This window comes from Sminthopsis crassicaudata, chromosome 1 (genome assembly GCF_048593235.1).
Source record: "Sminthopsis crassicaudata isolate SCR6 chromosome 1, ASM4859323v1, whole genome shotgun sequence".
NCBI lineage: Eukaryota > Metazoa > Chordata > Mammalia > Dasyuromorphia > Dasyuridae > Sminthopsis > Sminthopsis crassicaudata.
This window is the reverse complement of record NC_133617.1, coordinates 137,458,292-137,478,210: the sequence shown is the minus strand read 5'-3', so window position 1 is coordinate 137,478,210 and position 19,919 is coordinate 137,458,292. Positions and strand designations below refer to the sequence as shown.

Genomic DNA, 19,919 nt, shown 5'->3' with positions numbered 1-19,919 from the left:
GTACTCAGTTTGGCAAGATAGGAGAAGGGGCTATCATGGGAAACTTGAAAGGTTTGGAATAGTTATCTTTGTGACTGGGATAGTAAATTGATTAGAGGGATATAATAGCAAATGAGACTGAAACAATCATTGGTGGTGGACCTCATCACCACAGTTGTGTAATTTTTCTCTGGCTCTATTCAGTATCACATGCATAGAAGCCAAAGCAGGAAATGGGGGGAATAATCCATGGTTGAGGCTGATTTGGGCATGACCCATGATAGAATAAAGAGAAAAGGGCCTAACTGAAGTGTAAAGAGCCTTAGTGTGACTGAGTGAACTATTTACCAAGTGCAGAAGGTGATAATTATTAGTGTACACTTAAAATGTTTTAAAGTCTGCAAAGCATTTTCCTAATATTAATTAAATAAATATATTACTTGTGTTTGGTTCGACTATTAGGTAGATTATTTAAAGTGTATCTCAAAATATCTCTTAATCAGAATTTATAATATATTATGATAATTATGGTTTTATTACCTGAATTTACATGAAAAAATTTTATATTTTCATTTCATCTAGAAAGGGACTTTAGATATCTACTTTCTCCCATTAATTTTTCAGATGAAGACCTCATTTTATTTGTCTTCTTCAAACTTACACAATTAGCTCCTTCCCACTATTCCAAAGAACTTGTATGTAACGTGAATTCATTTTTTAAATGTATTAGGGAAGCTCAATATTTAGAGGAACCATAAAGTTTTTCTTTTCCAATTTTAACAAATATCTCATATTACCTACCTACTTAGTACACTTTGATTTTTGTCCTTTGGGTCTTAAGGTATGACACCTGTACTCAATATCATATTTAGATGTTAATTCAATAAGCATTTATTAAATACCTGATATTATCAAACATTATAGTAGGTATGCAAAGAAACAAATACAAAAGACATGATTCCTATCCTCAAGACTTAGTTACCTTTTATATAATTGTAATATAAATTACATAATGGGGACAGCTAGGTGGTGCAGTGTATAAAGCACCAGCCTTGAAGTTAGGAGGACCTGAGTTCAAATCTGGCCTCTGTCACTTAATATTTATTAATTGTGTGACCCTGAGCAAGTCAGTTAACCCCAATTGCCTCAGCAAAAAAAAAAAAATACATAGTAACATTAACAAAGTAAAAAGTGCTGTGAAAGTTTAGTGGAATAAAAATATTAAATTATAATCCTTTCTCATTATGAATCAATTTCCATATGTTAATGTCTATTTTCAAGTTATAGAGTGGTGGCTAACATTTTAGTCTTTGCTTTAGATCAGAATGTCAGATAGTGATAATACTTTTACAAATCTTGCTAAATAGGAAATTTGCAAGTTATTGTGGATTCTAGATAAGTAATCTTTATTTTATAAATGTTTGGTCTTATTATTGTTTTCAAAAGCAAATGACTGGTTGTTCTTTCTTTCTATAGGGACCACTAGTTCGGTGGCTGAAAGTGAATTTCAGTGAAGCTTTTATAGCATGGATTCATGTGAAAGCATTAAGAGTTTTTGTTGAGTCTGTTTTAAGGTAAAATATCTTAGTTATTTTTACTGAGTCTAGCTCATGCTTTGGAATTGTAAAGTTGGGGGAAGGCAGATATAGCACTGTGTAAATAAGCGTTTGAGGAGACTTAAATATTATATAATGGATTTGGATATGTCAAAAGTCATGATGGAATTGAAATATACCTCAAAGAAAAAGTCTCATACTCTAATATAGTTCCTGATACAATGGAGATATTCATTCTCTGACACCCTACTAGATAGGAGCCTAAATGTACTTGATTATTTGTTTCTCTTGTGATCTTTCATTTCGAAAGGTCAAAAAGGTGTTTCATTTTTGTGGAATAAAAGACTTAAGTTCTAAATATTTTTTAAGATAAAACTAAACCATAATATACTAAATGTTTGCTGATTCTGAGGAAAATAGACAATGAAATCACAGTCCATTTTCTTGTGCTACATGTTTGTGATGTAAGTACAAGTAAATCAAAGACTTAATCATTTCATATTACTTCAGTGACAATAGTTTTTCTATACCTCAGGCTTGAGGCCTGTATTAGTGTTGCTAATATTAGAAGCATTTTAATTGATTTATTGCCTGAGTGCTCTCACTCTTCTTATTTGTAATTATTCAAAACATCATAATAGATGCAATCTCATGATCATTGTCAAAAAAGTATTTATTAAACAGCAGCTAAGTGTCCAAAATGGTTAAAATTTTGGAGCTGGAGTCAGGAGCAATAAATCCAAGTCTGGACTCAGAAATTTATAATCTCTGGTGACCCTGGCCAAGTCATCAAAAGAACCAAATCAAACCTTCAGTTTTCTCATCTGTAAAGTGAGGATAATAGTAGCACACCTACCTTCCAAAGTTGTTTTTGAGGATAAAATAAAATATTTATTAAAAACATTAAACAAATACTAAATTTCCAAGAAAGCACACAGTTTATTTAAAACATTGAATTATGCTTTAAGTAATATGAAGATAAGCTTCATCTTCAAGAGAGAGAATGTGATTTCTAAAGGGCAATGAGAGCCAAATTCAGTATATTCATAAGCATTTGTTGCTTATTTGAAAATGCCTGTTTTAATGAAATATATTTATTCACTCTCAGAGGTAAAGATGCATTGGGGTCCGAGGGCCTGCATTTTCTTAATGGTATTAGCTGTTTGTAAAATTTATCTTTTTTTTTTTTTTCCCCTCCAATAATTCAGATACGGATTACCAGTGAACTTCCAGGCAATGCTACTTCAACCTAATAGGAAAACCATGAAGAAACTGAGAGAAGTATTGTATGATTTATACAAACATCTGGACAGTAGTGCAGCAGCTATTATTGATGTAAGTATATTTATGTCTATCATATTAAGAATGCGTTTTCTCGAAATCATTGCATGATTCTCAAATAAATTCAACATGGATCTTAAAGAATGATTGAAAAATAGTAGAAAATGTAGCCAGTCCTTTAAGAGCCCTTAATTGGTTCTCTTACTGAAATTATACATATGTGCAATTTAATTTTGTTCATTGTTATAAATTTAAAGTTCCTTGAAGTTAATATTAAGCTTTGTTTTTTAAACTCCTTTAAAATTATTTTGTCCTGAGCCAATAGTACAATAAAATAATTATTTTGGTCTTCTTATAAATTTAATGCATTGTACATCTAGGCGTCATAGAACTTCAGAGTCCACTTAAAAGTTAGCCTTCTTTAGGTCTGTGTGTTAAAGTCATGCAGACATTATATTCTGAAACTTCTTTTTTATTTTTATTTTTTATTACTGTCTTAAATTATTCTACATTAAACTGTTTTTTTGTGTGTGTGGTTTTTTTTTTTTTTTTTTTTTTTTTACAATTAAGTTCCCTTGCCTGCCTTAGGACACATTGTTCCCTGGGCCTTAAAACCACTCCTACATTTCTATTTCTTCGAATCTTTAGTTTCCTTCAGAACTCATTCAGTTATCAACCTCCTATAGGAAAGCTTTTTCTGATCTCCCTCATGTTGTCTTCTCAAATTATCTTGTTTTACTTAGCTGTTTAGTTGTATCATCCGATAACATCAGTATTTCTCAGGATCACACAATTAGTAAATATCTAAAGGAAAGGATTCTTAAAAAGGTTTTCTGATTCTAAAAATTATACATTTGATATCTTGCCTTTCAAATGGATGTTTTATACAAACAGTAGTTTCTCATTTTCTGAAGTGTTAGAGAACCTTCAAGGATGCTTGTAAATTTAAATAATATTATCTGACTCTAGTACACATTTGAGTAAAGCATCTTTCTTGAAAAAGTGTCTTTGTGTTATAAAAAAGTTTAAATGTCAGATAAAAGACATTTTCCTGAGATTTCCACTTGAAGTAAAAGTTTGGGTTTCTTTTGACTATCTCAAAAGAAAGAATTCAGAACTTGCAGTCCTTGAACTACACTCTGAGGTTTAATGTTTGTTGCTAAATTGATGTTTAGTCAAAAATCGCACAAAGCCTAAAGTAACCTGGAATAGTATTTTACTTTTTTTAAAATAATATTTTTGAGCACTAGCTCTGAAGTCAGGAAGATTTGAGTTCAAATATGGCCTCAGACATTTAACACTTCCTGAGTGATCCTGGGCAAGTCACTTAACCCCAATTGCCTCAGCAAAAATCAAAACAAAAAAAGGAAAAAAAAAAGAATGTTTTCACTTTATGTTTTCTCAATTACATGTAAAAACAATTTTAAACATTCACATTTTTAATATTTTTTAGTTCTAAGTTTTCTCCCTCTCCTTGAAAAAGCAAGCATTTTAATATAAGATTATACATGTGAAATCATGCAAAACATTTACATATTAGCCATGTTGTAAAAGAGAACACAGACAAAAAAACAAACAAAAAAATAAAGTTAAAAAAAAGAATGTAATTAGAGTCCATCAGCTTTCTCTGCAATTGGATATATTTTTCATCATTAAGTCCTTCAGAATTATCTTGTATCATTATATTGATCAGAGTAATTAAGTTGTTTACAGTTAATCAATGATACAATATTGCAGTTACTGTCTACAGTGATGTCCTGACTCTGCTCTTTTCACTTTGTATCAATTCATATAAACTTCCCATATTTTTCTAAAACTGTCCTGCTCATAATTTCTTATAAAAGTGTATTCCATCACAGTCATATACTACAACTTGTTCAGCCATTCCTCAATTGATGGACATCCCTACAATTTTTAATTCTGTGCCTCTAGAGTTGCTGTAATATTTTTATACATGTAGGACCTTTTCCTTTTTCTTTTTTTTAAAGAGTATTTTAAAATTTCCCCCAATTACATGTAAAAACAATTTTCAGCATTTGTTTTTAAAACGTGAGTTCCAAATTCTTTCCTTTCTTCCCTATCCCCTAATGAGAAGGCAAGCAGTTTAATATAGGTTATATATGTGTAGTCACTTAAAACATTTTTATATTAGTCATGTTGTAAAAGAAAACATAACCAAAATAAAAACCCAAGAAAATTAAAGAAAGTTAAAATGCTTTGATCTATTTTCATACTCTCTATCATTTCTTTCTCTGAGGATGATTAGCATTTTTCATCATAAGTCCTTCAGAGGTGCTACAGATCATTGTGTATTGGCGACTATCTTAAAAATATTGCTCTTATTGTGTGCAGTGTTCTTCTGATTGTATTCATTTCACTTTGCCCTCAATTCATACAAGTCTTTGCAAGTTTTTCTGAGCATCTAGTTCATCAATTCTTTTAGCACAATAATGTTCCATTGAAATCATATACTACATCTTGTTTAGCCATTCCCCAAAGATAGGCATCCTCTCACTTTCTAATTCTTTGCCGTCAGAAAAGAGCTATAAATATTTTTTGCACGTATAGATCCTTTTTTGTTGTTGTTGTTGGTGTTTTGTTTTGTTTTCTATCTGTTTTGGGATACAAACCCAATAATGCTATTGGTAAGTCAAAGGGTATGAAGGATTTTATAGGCCTCTATGCATTGTTCCAAATTGCCGTACATAGTGATTGAATCAGTTCCAAACTACACCAGCAGTTAATTTGTGTCTCAGTTTTCCCACACCCCCTCAATATTTATCACGTTAATTTTTGGTCCTATTAGCCAATTTAGCCAATTTAATGGTGGTGAGATAGTGCCTCAGAATTGTTTTAATTTGCATTTCTCTATTCAGGAGTGTTTTTTGTTTTTGTTTTTTTTGTTTGTTTGTTTTTTTTTTTTTTGTTTTTGAGGCTGGGGTTAAGTGACTTGCCCAGGGTCACACAGCTAGGAAGTATTAAGTGTCTGAGACCAGATTTGAACTCAGGTCCTCCTGAATTCAAGGCTGGTGCTCTATCCACTGCGCCACCTCACTGCCCCTATTCAGTAGTGTTTTAAAACATTTTTTTCATGTGGCTATAGGTAATTTTGATTAGTTCATCTGAAAACTGTTTATATATTTATTAATTGGGGAATGTCTCTTATTTTGGATAAATTTAACTCATTTCTATATTGAAGAAATGAGGCCTTTATCAGAGAAGTTTGCTATAAAATTGTTCCCCAATGTTCTACTTTCCTTCTAATCTTGACTGCATTGGTTTTGTTTGTATAAAACTTTTGAATTTAATATAATTAAAATGATCAATTTTACATCCTGTAATGTTGTCTGTCTTTGGTTATACATTCTTCTCTTTTCTATAGGTCTGACAGATGTAGTATTCCATGTGCCCTTAATTTGCTTTATGTTATCACCCTTTATTTCTAAGTCATGTGCCCATTTTGATCTTAACTTGATATATAGTGTGAGATGTTCGTCAGTACTTAGTTTCTGCCAAATTGCTTTTCATTTTTTCCAGCAATTTTTGTCAGGTAGTCAAATTTTTTCCCCAAATGATTGGTTCTTTGGCTTTATCAAAAACTAAATTATTATGAACATTTACTACTGGGTATTGTGGATCTAATCTATTCCACTGATCTACCACTCTATTTTCTTAGCCAGTACCAGATTATTTTTTGATTATTACTTTTTCTCCCCCAGTTATATGTAAAACAACATTTTTGGGGGGGTTATGCATATACATTCATTTTTTTTAACTCAAAAATTTTTTTCTTTTCTTTTAAATTATAGCTTTTTATTTACCAGATATATATGGCTTTTCAGCATTGACAGTTGCAAAACCTTTTGTTCCAGTTTTTTCCCTTCTTCCCTCCACCCCCTCCCCCAGATGGCAGGTAGACCAATACATGTTAAATATGTTAAAGTATATTTAAATACAATATATGTATACATGTTCATACATTTATTTTGCTGCACAAAAAGAATTGGACTTTGAAATAGTTGTACATTCGTTTTTATATATTTCCATATGATTCATGTTGGGAGAGAGAAATCAGAAAAAAGGGGAAAATGATTTGGGAAAAAAACAGAAGAGAAAAGTGAACATAGCATGTGCTGATTTATATTCAATCTCTATAGCTCTATCTCTAGATGTAGATGATGTTTTCCATCCAAAGTTTATTGGGACTAACTTGGATCATTGAACCACTGAGACGAACTAATTCTATCATAGTTGATCATTGCACAGTTTTGCTGTTGCTATGTATAATGTTTTCCTGGTCTGCTTGCTTCATTCAGCATCAGTTCATGTAAATCTTTACAAGTCTTTATAAAATCAACCTATTCATCATTTTTTATAGAACAGTAATAATTCCATTACTTTCATATACCATAATTTATTCAGCCATTCCTCAATTGATGATTATCACTTTCTAATACAAGTTGAGATATAGTTTTGCTAGGCTGTCCTCCCTCATATTTTTTTTAAAAATTGATTTCCTTTGATAGTCTTGATATTTTTGATATTTTCTTCATTTTTGAAAAATTTTAATGATTTGAACTTAAATACAAAAAAAGATCAAAAAAAGAAAACATTTCTTTTATTTTTTTCTCTTCCTTCCCTCCATACTCTGTCCTAGAGAAGGCTACCTTTAGATACTATCCTTTAGATACTATCCATACTATGTACCTTCTTTCATAGGTCCTTTGTAGTTTAGTATTTATAATATTCAAAATGAATTAATCATTCATAGTTGTTCTTGGGACAATTCCTATTACTATGTACAATATTCTCTTAATTCTGCTCATTTCACTCTTCATTATTTCATGCAAGTCTTAAATCAGCCCAGTTTTTTGTTATTTATAGTACAGTGGATCTTTTGTTTTTCAAGATGAATTTTATTTTTTATAACTCTCTAAAGTGATTTTTTGGATAGTTTTATATGGCACTAAATGTATAGCTTAGGTAGAATTATAATTTTTATTATATAGTCTTGAACTATCCATGAACAATTAATATTTCTCAAATTGTTTAAATCTGACTATATTTGTATGAAAAGTGTTTTGTAATTGTTATATTGTTCCCGAATTTGCCTTGGCAGGTAGACTCCCAAGCATTTTGCATTGAGTGCAAGTTATTTTAACTGGAATTTATCTTTCTATCTGTTCCCATATTGTTGACAATGTATAGAAATGCTTGTGATTTATGTGGATTTATTTTATATTCTGCAACTTTGCTGAAGATTTTAATTGATTCTGCTAGTTTTTAATTGATTGTCTGGGATTCTCTAAGTATACCATCATATCATCTGCCAAGAGTGATAGTTTTGTGTCCTCATTGCCTTTTTTTTTTTTTTTCTCATTGCCTATTTTAAAACTTGGAATTTCTTTTTCTTTTCATTGTCATAACTAGCTTTTAAAATATAGGAATAGTATTTTTCTTTGAATAAAACTGTTACTAGTCCCTAAAGATAGAAATTAAGAACCCACTTCTCCAAAGATTTTTCCCAAAAGTAGCCTATCCTTGATTTCCACAGAAGTTGTACACTGATAAAAGAGTACTTTTATAGTATCATCTCTATAGTAAGTAGTATAATAATATAATTATATTACTTTTCAAACAGATCCTGATTGTTGATTAAGATCTAGTTAACAAATAAAATTATGATTACTATTAATAACAAGTTTACTCTGTAAGATTCACTTTGTCTATTTAAAGCTCTCAGAAGGAAATGAAGTCTTTAAGGAGGAGAGTGATTTTACTTTATAAAATTGCCCCAAATATGCCATTTAAGTTTCTTATGCTACTTAATCATTTCAGCAATGAATATCTTATGTCATTTATAGTGGGTAAAGTTTTTATTAATATATCACAGTTCTGAACCAGAAGCTTCATTTGATTGTCATATTGAGAAAGTAGATAGTTATCTTCAAAATTCATTTTGCTACTAGAATGTTAAAATTGAAAGTAAAAATTCTTTTTAAAGAAATTGTAGAGAATATTTGTTCTATTTCTAATTTTAAAAGTGTTAACTCAAATTTTTTTTTTAATTTTTCAATAGGCTCCCATGGATATTCCAGGCTTAAATCTCACTCAACAGGAATATTATCCCTATGTGTACTACAAGATTGATTGCAATCTATTGGAATTCAAGTAAAAATGGTCCCCAATACTGACAATCTATCCTAGTGTTGGTGTATATGAACAGAATTGAGGTTGAAGTATGCCTATACTTTTAATTCTCTATTAATCCAGTGCTTGCTTCTTATTCCCATTCCTTAGGTGAATTTTCCTATAGTGGTCCATCTCTTGGTATTTTCTTTTCAAAGAAGAGTATATGTATTGTTGCTTTTTATTGATCAGGTCTGTAAATGTGTACTGAAAAAAATCAGAGTTTATTTATAAACAGATTAGTATATTTAAAAAAAAAGGTTTTCTTCATTGATGTAGTGGTATGCATTCAATAAACTTGTTACTGTTGTTCACAAACACCTTGTTTATTGAGGAAAAATATAAACATTTGTACCATTTTGTTCCTTGTATGTAGCTATAATTGTTAAATGGTTATTGAATTGTGATGTAAAAAAAGTGACAATATTCAGGTATGTGTTTTCTGAATATTTCCAACAACAATCTGTGAGCACTGTCAACACCCACAGGCGAGAATAAAATTACCTGTGCAAAGGTGTGTGGTGGTTTGCATAACTTCTCTAAACGTTGGTGGAAGTGTTCCCTAGCTAAGATCATTGCTGACTAGCTGCTGCTATATCATTTTGAGGTATTTGTTACATGCTGTAAGGGGGCAAGTTGTCTTCTATTCAAGTTGGTTTTTATTTTCCACAGGTTATCTTATTGTGCCAAATTTGCTTCATATAATACACAGTGTGATGTTGGAGTTCATTTTTCAAAACATGGATATTTATTCCAGATATAAATTTTGGTATTCTTAAATGATTGAGAACTAGGTCTAATTTTGAATAAAGTCCAGCAAAACTATATATTTCCAGTCAATTGAGTTATTTTCAAGTTATTAAAAAGCCTTTGCAGCCTTTTATTAGTTTTATTAGTTACAAAGGGATCCCTTCCATTTTTTTTTTCAAAAACCTGATGACTATATTAAACTAGTATATAGCAGTAAGAAAAAAACCTGACAGCACTCAGAAGAAACTCTTTCCCCCCCCCCCCCTTTTTTGAGGCTGGGGTTAAGTGACTTGCCCAAGGTCATACAGCTAGGAAGTGTTAAGTGTCTGAGATCAGATTTGAACTCGGGTCCTCCTGAATTCAAGACTGGTGGTCTATCCACTGTGCCACCTAGCTGCCCCCCAGAAGAAACTCTTAAAAGATTTAATAATGGACTTTTTGTAAAGGAAAATCCCTTCAAACTTAAACATTGAAAAGATGATTTTCTTTGGGAGGAAATATGAGGTGGTTTTTAGTCCCACTGTAGCTCATCATTTTAGCCTCTTATTACTAGTGAGATACTAGCTTTTCACCTGTTTTTTTCCCCTGTGGTTTTATGTTTTACTTATTTTATTTAACCACTAGCACTTTCCATCATTTTTTGTCTTTACCACTGTGACCTATTTATTTTTAATGAAGTTCATTACAAGATCATTCAAAGAGCAACAGAAATAATAACCCTACAAACTTCTCATGGAAACCATTGTTTTGAATATTTCATTAGGCTGGTTTGATGTTGAAAAATTCAGCAAATGAGTTTTGAGAACCTGCTGCATACAAAGACCACTTAAATACCTGATTGGGTGTCATGTATACATGTTATATAATCTAACAAGGGCTGATTACAACACTCCCATCCTCTTCTTCCACAACTTCCACATCTTGGGGGGTGTGCAGGCTAAGCAGCAGCTCCAGCCGGCCACAAAGGTGACCACCAGCTGCCATTTTTATTAGGTCCCTGTCTTTTATGTGTTGCTCCAAAGTTTTTGAAAATCGGGCCTTTAAAATAGGCCATTTACTTCATAAGCTTTGTATGATTTTGCATAGCAATGTTTTGGGGAACTCTCATTTTAGGGCAGAGCAGATTACCTCTTTTTTTTTTCTGATTATTTATGTAGGAAGGGTCTGGCAATGAGCTGTTAAAATAGAGAAATATGCTGTCAGTTCTGATCCTCATACCTTTTGGTTTTTTCAGCATTTCTGAAAATTTTCCCAGCTACTACCATATAAGGTTTTTGAAGGCTTGCAAAGTGTTTTTCTCACAATCATCTTGTGATTCAGTATGAGGATTCAGATATCCCCATTTTATAGAAAAGGAAACAGAAGAATTTCAGAGGGGTCAAATGACTTTCATAGAGTAATATAATCAGTTTTAGTATTTGAGCAGAATGGGAAGCCACCTGACAGTGGTTTTTTCCATTACATATTCTGTCTTCTCTCTCTTCGCCCTCCCCCATCCCAGGTAAGTGCATAACAAATATTTTAATGACAAAAGTAATTCTGAGTTTAATATTTTCCCCATATCAGTTTGTTTTTTGCATCTTTTTGCTTTCAACATTTATTTGAACATTCTTTAGATTTCTCAAAACAATGCTAAATTGATTAGAATTTTTGTATTTTCTAATATAAAAAATGACATTCAGGTTTGAATCTAAGCTGTTACTTTGATACTGATAATAATAAGCTTGTGACCTTAACGAGTAGCTTAAATTCTCTAAACATGGGAACAATCTCTGTACCTCAAGGATAGTTGTAAGAATCACATCAATCAATGAATCAATAAAGTACCTACTATGTGCCAGGCATTATGCTAAGTAAGAACAGTCCTTAAAGAGACCTAATGGGTAAGACAGCAAATATGTACAAAGTATGTATAAGATAAATAGGAAGACATTAGAATTAGAGGATGTGTAGAAGACTTTTTTTTAGCTGGGACTTAAAGCTGGTAGGTATAAAGGAGGAGGGGGAGCATTTTAGGCCTGGGAGGCAACCAGAGTCACTACATGGTGTATGTGGTGGGGGGAGGGGTGTAAGAAGTCTTAAAGGTGGGAGGGCCTAGGTAATGAAGAACTGAGTACCCAAAAGAGCATTTTGATCCTGGTAGTGAAAGGAAGCCATTAAGATTTGTTGACCTGGAGCTGAAGGGGTAGGAGCTGGGCTTTTGGACAATCAGTGACTGATTGGGTTGCAGGAGGGGGAGACTCTGGGCAAGCAAGCCCCACCCAGCTGGGTACTGCAGGAATCCAGGGCATGAGGTGATGGTCGGTCAGCATCAGCATTGGGAGTGTCGGGGTGGGGGTGGGGCGTATTCTAGAGATGTGCAAAGCATATGACAACATAAGGATGGTGTTCATCGATGTGAAATGTTAAAAAAAAAAATCTGTGAGCTCCCATGTTAAAATATTTTTGACCACAAGAGGGTGCTCCAGTTCCATTAAAAACATACATACTAGTTACTTGAAGGAGATTGCTTTTATCTAGTGATATTGGTTTTAAAATGTAAAACCAACTGGAAGAGAATATGTTTATTATGTTTAAACTTTGGGCATTTTGTTACAAAGAGATATTAAAGGGAACCTCTCAGGGAAAGTGCATTGCACATCTTCAGTATTTAAGAAACTAATAAGGGCCCATACTCTTCACTTGGGCCAAGGATCATTGAGTTTCCTCAGCTGTAGAATGCCAGGCCTGATGAACCTCACACTTCCTTCTGGCTCTGACTTAAGAACTAGTGCTCTATCCACTGTGCCACCTAGCTGCCCCCAAGGAAAGAAGATTTGAAACCTCTTTGGAGAAAAATGAAACTGAAAAGAGATGATGAAGAAAACACCAAAAAAAAAATAGGTTCTTCTCTCTCAATTCCATTTTATTAGGTACCCTTGACAAAAATGACAGCTAAAGTCTTAAAAGTTTTGCTATAAATTACCCTGTACCATTTTTCTCTAGGCCTAAATCTGAAGCATCTACCTGTGAAGGACTAAAATTAATGAGTTGAGTTTGGTGACCAACGGAACTCCCCAGGCCTATACTTTTTCTGCTGAGTCCCATTCCTGTCATCCATTAAGCAGCTGTGGCATCTGTGTTACAGCAAATAATTTGCCCTTGATAATATTGTGTAATAAACCTGATATTAAGACTATACTGGCCTTTAATTGAAGGCTCCTTGAGATGTTTTCATTACATGACATTGCTCAAATGTGATAGGTTTTAAAAAGAAACTTTTGGTGGGCTCACCCAAAAAGTGTTTTACTAGTCTGTTTGACATTGTTTGCAGCCAAACATGTATATATGTAAAATACATATTAGTTCATTTTATCCTTTCTATATTCATCCTATCATACTTGATAAACACAAATATTAGCAGATTTCAGATATATTCATGTTTTCTTGAGCAGATATACTTATGAATATTCAGTCAGATTTCATTAAGAAATATTTATGTTCTCCACATGATTTCCCTGGGTCTGGCCAGGTGTATTTTAGATCCGGGACATCCTGAGTTACATGACCAAAACTGTTTGAATTGGTACATCAAGATGAATTATATGATAATCCTTTAGTTCCATTACCCTGTCTTTTGGAGAAAATTTTGTTTCCGCTTTTACTATTCTCTATTGTTATCTGATTTCTTTTCTCCTTCCCTATTATCCCCCCACCTTCTATTACTCCATATTAATAGATGAGGAATGTTTTATAGTTCTACCTTGTTAGAACTTCCCCTCAGGAAACATTGAGGCATCAATTTCCATATAGTTAGTAGAATCACTAAAGTAAATTCCAATCCAGGAACAGATTGCTGCAACTCAAATGTCAGTCTCAATTTAGCTTGTTAGGGTTGCATTTAAGATATTTGGAATAAATTTCAGGATAAGTAAATTGTGGCCCTTTCTCCAGAATTGATTTGAGAGAGAAAAATTCTATTTTAAAGAAGCAGTCAGGGTACTTGTACATGAATTGACAGGCTAAGAACAGTGTGAATACCAGAGTATTTTGGAATGGGGCCTGGGTGATTATGTAGTTAGATTTGAGATCAGTGTAAATTTTTCCATAGCTATAACATCTCAGATTCCATTTGCCTGCTTGTCCCTAAGCCAGCATTTCTCTTCCAAAATAAATTATTTTGGAAGGTTCTTATCTTAGTAACCAGACATGGCATTTGGCTCAATTTCTCCTGAATGGGGAAATTAACTTTTAAGCCATCATATACATATATAATAAATGATTTCTATTTAGCTAAACTCCCCAAACTAATCAGACTTTCACAGTATAGCAGCAAGAAACAGAATAGCACTTACTGAACTCAGAGAAGGAGTTTTCTATTTCCTATATTCCTTTCCTTACTTCCTTTCTTAAATATCAGATGGTAATTTTTCTCATGCTAATCCTTTTTTAAAAAACTTTTTATATCTTAAGTTTCAGTGTCCCCTTTCAACAAAATTGCCATTTTTTTGTAAAAGTGATCATTTGAAGGAAAACTGCCTGCCAGAAACTTCCCGTTAACAAAATCTGATCCAGGTGGTCATGTTTCTTAGAGGCAATTAAGTGGTTGTAGTAGATAGAGTACCAGACCTGGAGTCAGGAAGATGTATCTTCCTGAGTTCAGATCTGGCCTGGTAGACTTTAAAAGCAAGTGCTCCATAGAAAAGAGAATACTTTATAAAAGATTCTCCTTTTGTCGTCTCCTACATTAATCCCTCCAGAGAGATTTATTGCCTTTTGACAAACCTGAAAAATCCTTCATCTCCATGACAAATGTATTTAACCCTCATTCCTTTGTTCTCTAGGAAAAAGTCTCATTCTTTCCCTCAGTAGTACCTTGTCTCAACTGACTCTCATTAGTTGTCAACAATGGGAGAGGGAGAAGGGGTTTTGTGCGTTCAGGGAGAATTGAATTCGCTATTACAGGCAACTGCTTTAGATTTGGCCTTCACCTCTACCAATAACTTTATCTCATTTTGTCCTCAGCTAGTCTGGCAAAGTAGATGAGTTAGCAATTGGACAAAGGAGGAAAACAGACCCAGAGAATCAGTAACAAAAAGTGGAATACAATGGAAAAACTTGGAGCTAGAAACAGTGTCTCCCATTCCTGTATTCCCAGCTAACAGAGAGATTGAGGCTGGCATATTTTTTAAGCTCCAGAGTTCTAAGACTGGTATTATTATGGTGAGACCTTGGGAATGGAGAGGGAGTAGAAGACAGGATAAGGGAAGGGGATGACAGATAATTTGCCTAAGGAGGAGCAAACTTAGCCTAGTCCCTTTTGTTAATAGTGAGATTGGCCCACTGGATGAATATCTCCCACAAAGTGAAAAAAGATCCAGTGTTTTTCTTTTCTTTTTTCTTTTCCTTTTTTAAAAGCAGGAAACTGCTTTAATCAACTGTATATAGTCTTGAACACATTATTTCATGTTTGTGATTGGTGGACTAATTGAGGATTTAGCATCAGAAAAGGACATAGAGGTCTCCTCATTTTAGGCTGAAGTCCAGAGCAGTTTTAAGTGAATTGCTTAAAACTTTAGAAGACAAAGTTTGAACCCAGTGTAGACCTCTTCCTCCTGTTCCACTTCTCTTCTAGTACCAATGCTAATGTTTTCAGTCATGGTATAATACAGGTATAACATAACCCTGACCAATACTATTTTGTAATGAAACTGAACCTCACTGTAACTTGCAGAGTCTTGCTCTAATATATTTTTTTGTGGGACCAATTAAAAGACATTAGGTAATGGTGTCAACTTCAAGTAGAAAGGATCTCTGTTAGCAAAATGTTGACTTAGAAAACCACAAATAAGTTCTGTGTTATATTTTTATTTTGCTAAACATTTCCCATTCTCATTTTAATCTGGTTTGGGATGCCCAAGACCTGCAAGTTTTGATATCTCTATAGCAATGTTTGGAATAGGGTGAAGCAGATATGGGAACCACAGATATTTGTTTATGTCCTTCTACCTCTTCCCCTTGAGCAGCATTATAGCAAATATAGACATGGCAAGAATTAGGGTATAACAAAGAATATGGAAACCAGCAGTGCAGCTGCCATGTTCTAGTTGCTCCTGCTTCCTTTAGCAAGCAATAAGACTGAAACTGTAACATAAAAATGGAACACAATTTGCCCCATGATTTTGGAGAGAATAATTACAATTATTTGTCTTTAGGATAGGATGTATACTTCTAGAGTAGCATCCTATATGAAAGTTGGAGTATCAGTTGTGTGCCTGGAAACTTTACAAATGAGTAACTTTTCAATTGATAGCTAGTTGTTTAGATGCATTTCAGTGACCTTAACCAGAAAATTTCAGAATCCTAGGGTAGAAAATGACCTTCTTAAATACTATCTAGTGTAACTAGAGCCTGAACAAAACCTTCCATGTTAGCTTAGTCTGCAAGTAGATATACAGCCTTTGCTTGCTAGACCTTCTCTGATCTGTACTAAATGATAACTCAGATCCTATTGGAACCTGTAGATCACCATAGATTACCACTATATCACCATTACTACTTCCTCTTCACAAGCTTTAACTCTTCCCATTAGGAATAACTTTATTAAATATATACAAACATATATATATATATATATAATATAAATAAAATTTTTATTATTTAGTTATGAGTATTCATAACTATGCTTTGTGGCACAGTTAGAATTATTCTCCTTTTTATATCCTGTTCTTTGTTTTATATAGGACCTTCTGGTTATATTTATTTTATTTTTAAGGAATATTTGGTACTCCCAGGTGAACTGGAAAACAGAGACATTCTTTGAATCTCTTTAGCTTCCTAGAATTTTGCCATAAAAATAAACATTATGCACTCTATGCAGATATTGAGTGCTTATTCAAGCCAATGGTACTTGCCCAATGACCCAATGACATCATGGATACAAAATAGCTCAACATAGGAAAGACTGGTCAAAAGACATGAGGAAATATTAACTTGTTTACTGCATTTGTGACATGCTTTTTAGAGTCTTAAATTTGGCTCAGATGAGTTAAGTCATACCATACATTCAATACATGAACAAATTATGTGATACCTTTTGATTTCTCTTGAATTTTGATATATCTTATAAATGAGCTATAGCTGTATCTTGTAGAGGAATAAAGCCCTTGAATTTTGTGAAAGTTTCTTAGATCCCAAGCATGGCCATAGTAATAGGCACAATAAATTTACAAAAGCCTTCTTTGGAATGAGCCAGATTCCTCCCACTTCTCTTGCCTTCTCAACCAATTTCACTACTTAGAAACCAACTTTTTGATTCAGAGTCAAAGATCTGAAGGAATTCTAATCCATAGTCATAAGATTTCTGGATACCTCTGCTAATTATAGAGAACATTCTTCAAAAATGGATTGAAGATGTCCTTTAATAAAGTAATAATTAAAGTATATACATTTTTACACAAGTCTTTATTCTCTTCTGATTTAATATGTACACACAAATCATTTATTTGGGGAAAGCATTTGCTGTTAAGAGATATGAGCAAATGGGAGCTTGATACATTTTGCTTTTCATTTGCCTTTTTGAATTAAAAATTTGTCATGTACTGCAAAATTCGGTTTTTCTATTTTCTGAAGACAAGATCCTCAGTCCTTTATTGTTCTTGCTGGTTGCTTTTAATGAATCATTCTCTAGAAGAACTAATGTTTTAAAGAAGAAATGTTCTAAAAGAACATTTGTACATTACTTCATGCTCATACATATATTTTTATTTGATAATTATAATCCTTTGAGATGATCAGTGGAAATATATCTACTTTATAAAGAAACAAGTTGATTGACTATGTATTGACCACAGTCACATGGTTAATTAGTAAAATAATTAAAACCAGTCTAGCTCCCAAGTTCAGTGCTCTCTTCATTGCCTTAAAAATCCAATCTAACTTAGAGAGAGGTTCCCAAAATATTTGGCAAGATTGACCATTTAATAATCCATTTTGGGTGTCATATAGGCATCTTAAACTCAGCATGTCCAAAACAAAACTCATTCTCATTCTCCCCTAAACCTCAAGTTCCTGCCTATTATTTGGAACCTTTTGAGTAGTAACAAAAGCATATCAATTACACAGTGATCTACCTACCCATCTTTTATCATTAAATGAGCAACATTGATAACAAATATAAAAATTCTATATACAACCAATCAAATATTGAAGAGAAATGAAATTATTAGGCACAAGTTTTGTGAGCGGTGTGTAAAAACCTGACACAACACAGTCTGTCCACATATATTAGTTCTGTTCTCTACCACTAGCATTCTAAGGGATTTGCCATGGGAGTAGACACTTCATGGTATGCTCATTTCCTTTGTGAAGATATAATGTACAATCATTTTCTTACTGTTAGATTTTTTTCAGCTATTCTGTCTTTGGAATTCTGCTAGCATACCCTTTATAAAGTTGCCTCATCTGATTTTGTTTTGAAATAACACCTAACTCCACCTAAATAGATCTTCATTGACATTTCCAATCCTTCTATCTCACATTGTTATCCTAGATAATCACCCCTTGTTTTGATTAGCTTAGTTATACACTGTCCTCCACTCTAGACTCTCTTGGACATTGCTCTACTTTTATTCATACTCTGTCCTTTCAGTACCCATTCCCCACCTCCCTGATTGTATTTATCAGATGTTGGAGAAAGTTATATACAATGTTGTTTAGATTCAGTAAGGTTTCACATTATCTGATTCATTCCCTCACTAGTGTCTGATGAAATTTATATTGGTCTTTGAATAACTATTTCTTTTTTTTAATTAAAACTTTTTATTTACAAAACATATGCATGGATAATTTTTCAACATTGTGTTCCAAATTTTTCCCTCTCTTCCCCTCCCCTAGATAGCAAGCAATCCAATATATGTTTGAAAAATATGTTAAATCCATTATATGTGTGCATATTTATACAATTATGCTGCACAAGAAAAATCAGTTCAGAAAGGGAAAAAATTAAAAAGACAAAATGCAAGCAAACAACAACAAAAAGAGTGAAAATGTCATGTTGTGATCCACTGAGTAACTATTTCTAACCTTCCATTGACTATTCTTTCCCCTATTGCCTATACCTCCTGTCTCAGCAGGGCCTTTCTTCTTATTTTACAAAGAAATTAGGCCATCTAGTATGAACCATCTCTTTTCCTTCACTCCCTGCTTCAGAGCCAGACGGTTTTTCACTTATCCGTGAAATGGAGAGGGCCCTTCTTGCCAAGACCAACTTTTCTAATTATCCCCTATATCCTATTTTATCCTGATTTCTTCAGAAATTTGCCCTATTAGTGATTCCATCCCTGATTGTCAAATTCTTCCCTATGTCAATCCTTTTTACTCACTATCTATGAATATACTCACCTGCTCCATTCTTTGAAAATTCTCACTTGACTCTGATATTCCTTCAAGCTTCAAGCTTCAAGGTTTGCAACCTGGGTGTTGTCTTTAACTACTTCACTAGCTTTCAAACAATCACTTCTCCACTATAATATCCACACTGTTGCCAAGGTCTGTCAATTTTACCTTTACAACATATCTTGAATATTTCCCTTTCTTTCCTCTGATATTGCCACCGTCTGGTTCAGCCCCTCATCACACCATTTCTGGAATATTAAGATAGCCTGATTCATCTTACTGCCACAGGTCTTTTCCCTATTCTAATCCATCTTCCATTCAGTCATGGTTTCTAAAGTTCAGGTTTGACCATGTCATTCCCATATTCAATAAACTCCACTGACTCCCTGTAGACTCCAGGATCAAATAAAAACCCTCTGTTTAATGTTCAAAGTTCTTTAAAACCTAGCCCCCTTCACCCTCTGCTTTTCGAGGCTTCTTACATCTCCCAGAGACTCCCTTTCTCTTTTCCCTTCCCCATGTACAGGGACATGCCACTCCTTGCAGTTCCATTAACAAGACACTTCCAGACACTTCCATCTCTTGATTCCAGGCATTTTACTTTGGTTGTTCTCCCATGTCTGGATCATTCTTCCTCATCCTCTTTATCTTCTGACTTCCCTGGCTTCCTTCAAATCTTAACTAAATTCCCACCAAGGAAGCCTTTTTCACTCTTAATTCTAATGCCTTCTTTATCTGATTATTTTCTATTTATCCTGTGCAAAGCATGTTGCCTGTTGTTTCCTCCAC

The 19,919-nt window shown here is 33.3% G+C and overlaps 1 protein-coding gene across 2 annotated transcripts in view; it reads left to right on the top strand.

The window, feature by feature from the left end:
* ATP6V1C1 (ATPase H+ transporting V1 subunit C1) overlaps positions 1–9,832 on the top strand; it is a 52,368-nt gene extending 42,536 nt beyond the window's left edge. For both annotated transcript variants that reach the window (XM_074267687.1, XM_074267696.1), the window contains 3 exons: positions 1,456–1,553; positions 2,744–2,870; positions 8,896–9,832. In XM_074267687.1, coding sequence (XP_074123788.1) covers positions 1,456–1,553; positions 2,744–2,870; positions 8,896–8,991 — 321 coding nt within the window. In that variant the 3' untranslated portion in view covers positions 8,992–9,832. The remainder of the gene's footprint in view (positions 1–1,455; positions 1,554–2,743; positions 2,871–8,895) is intronic.
* Positions 9,833–19,919: the final 10,087 nt, after the last annotated feature.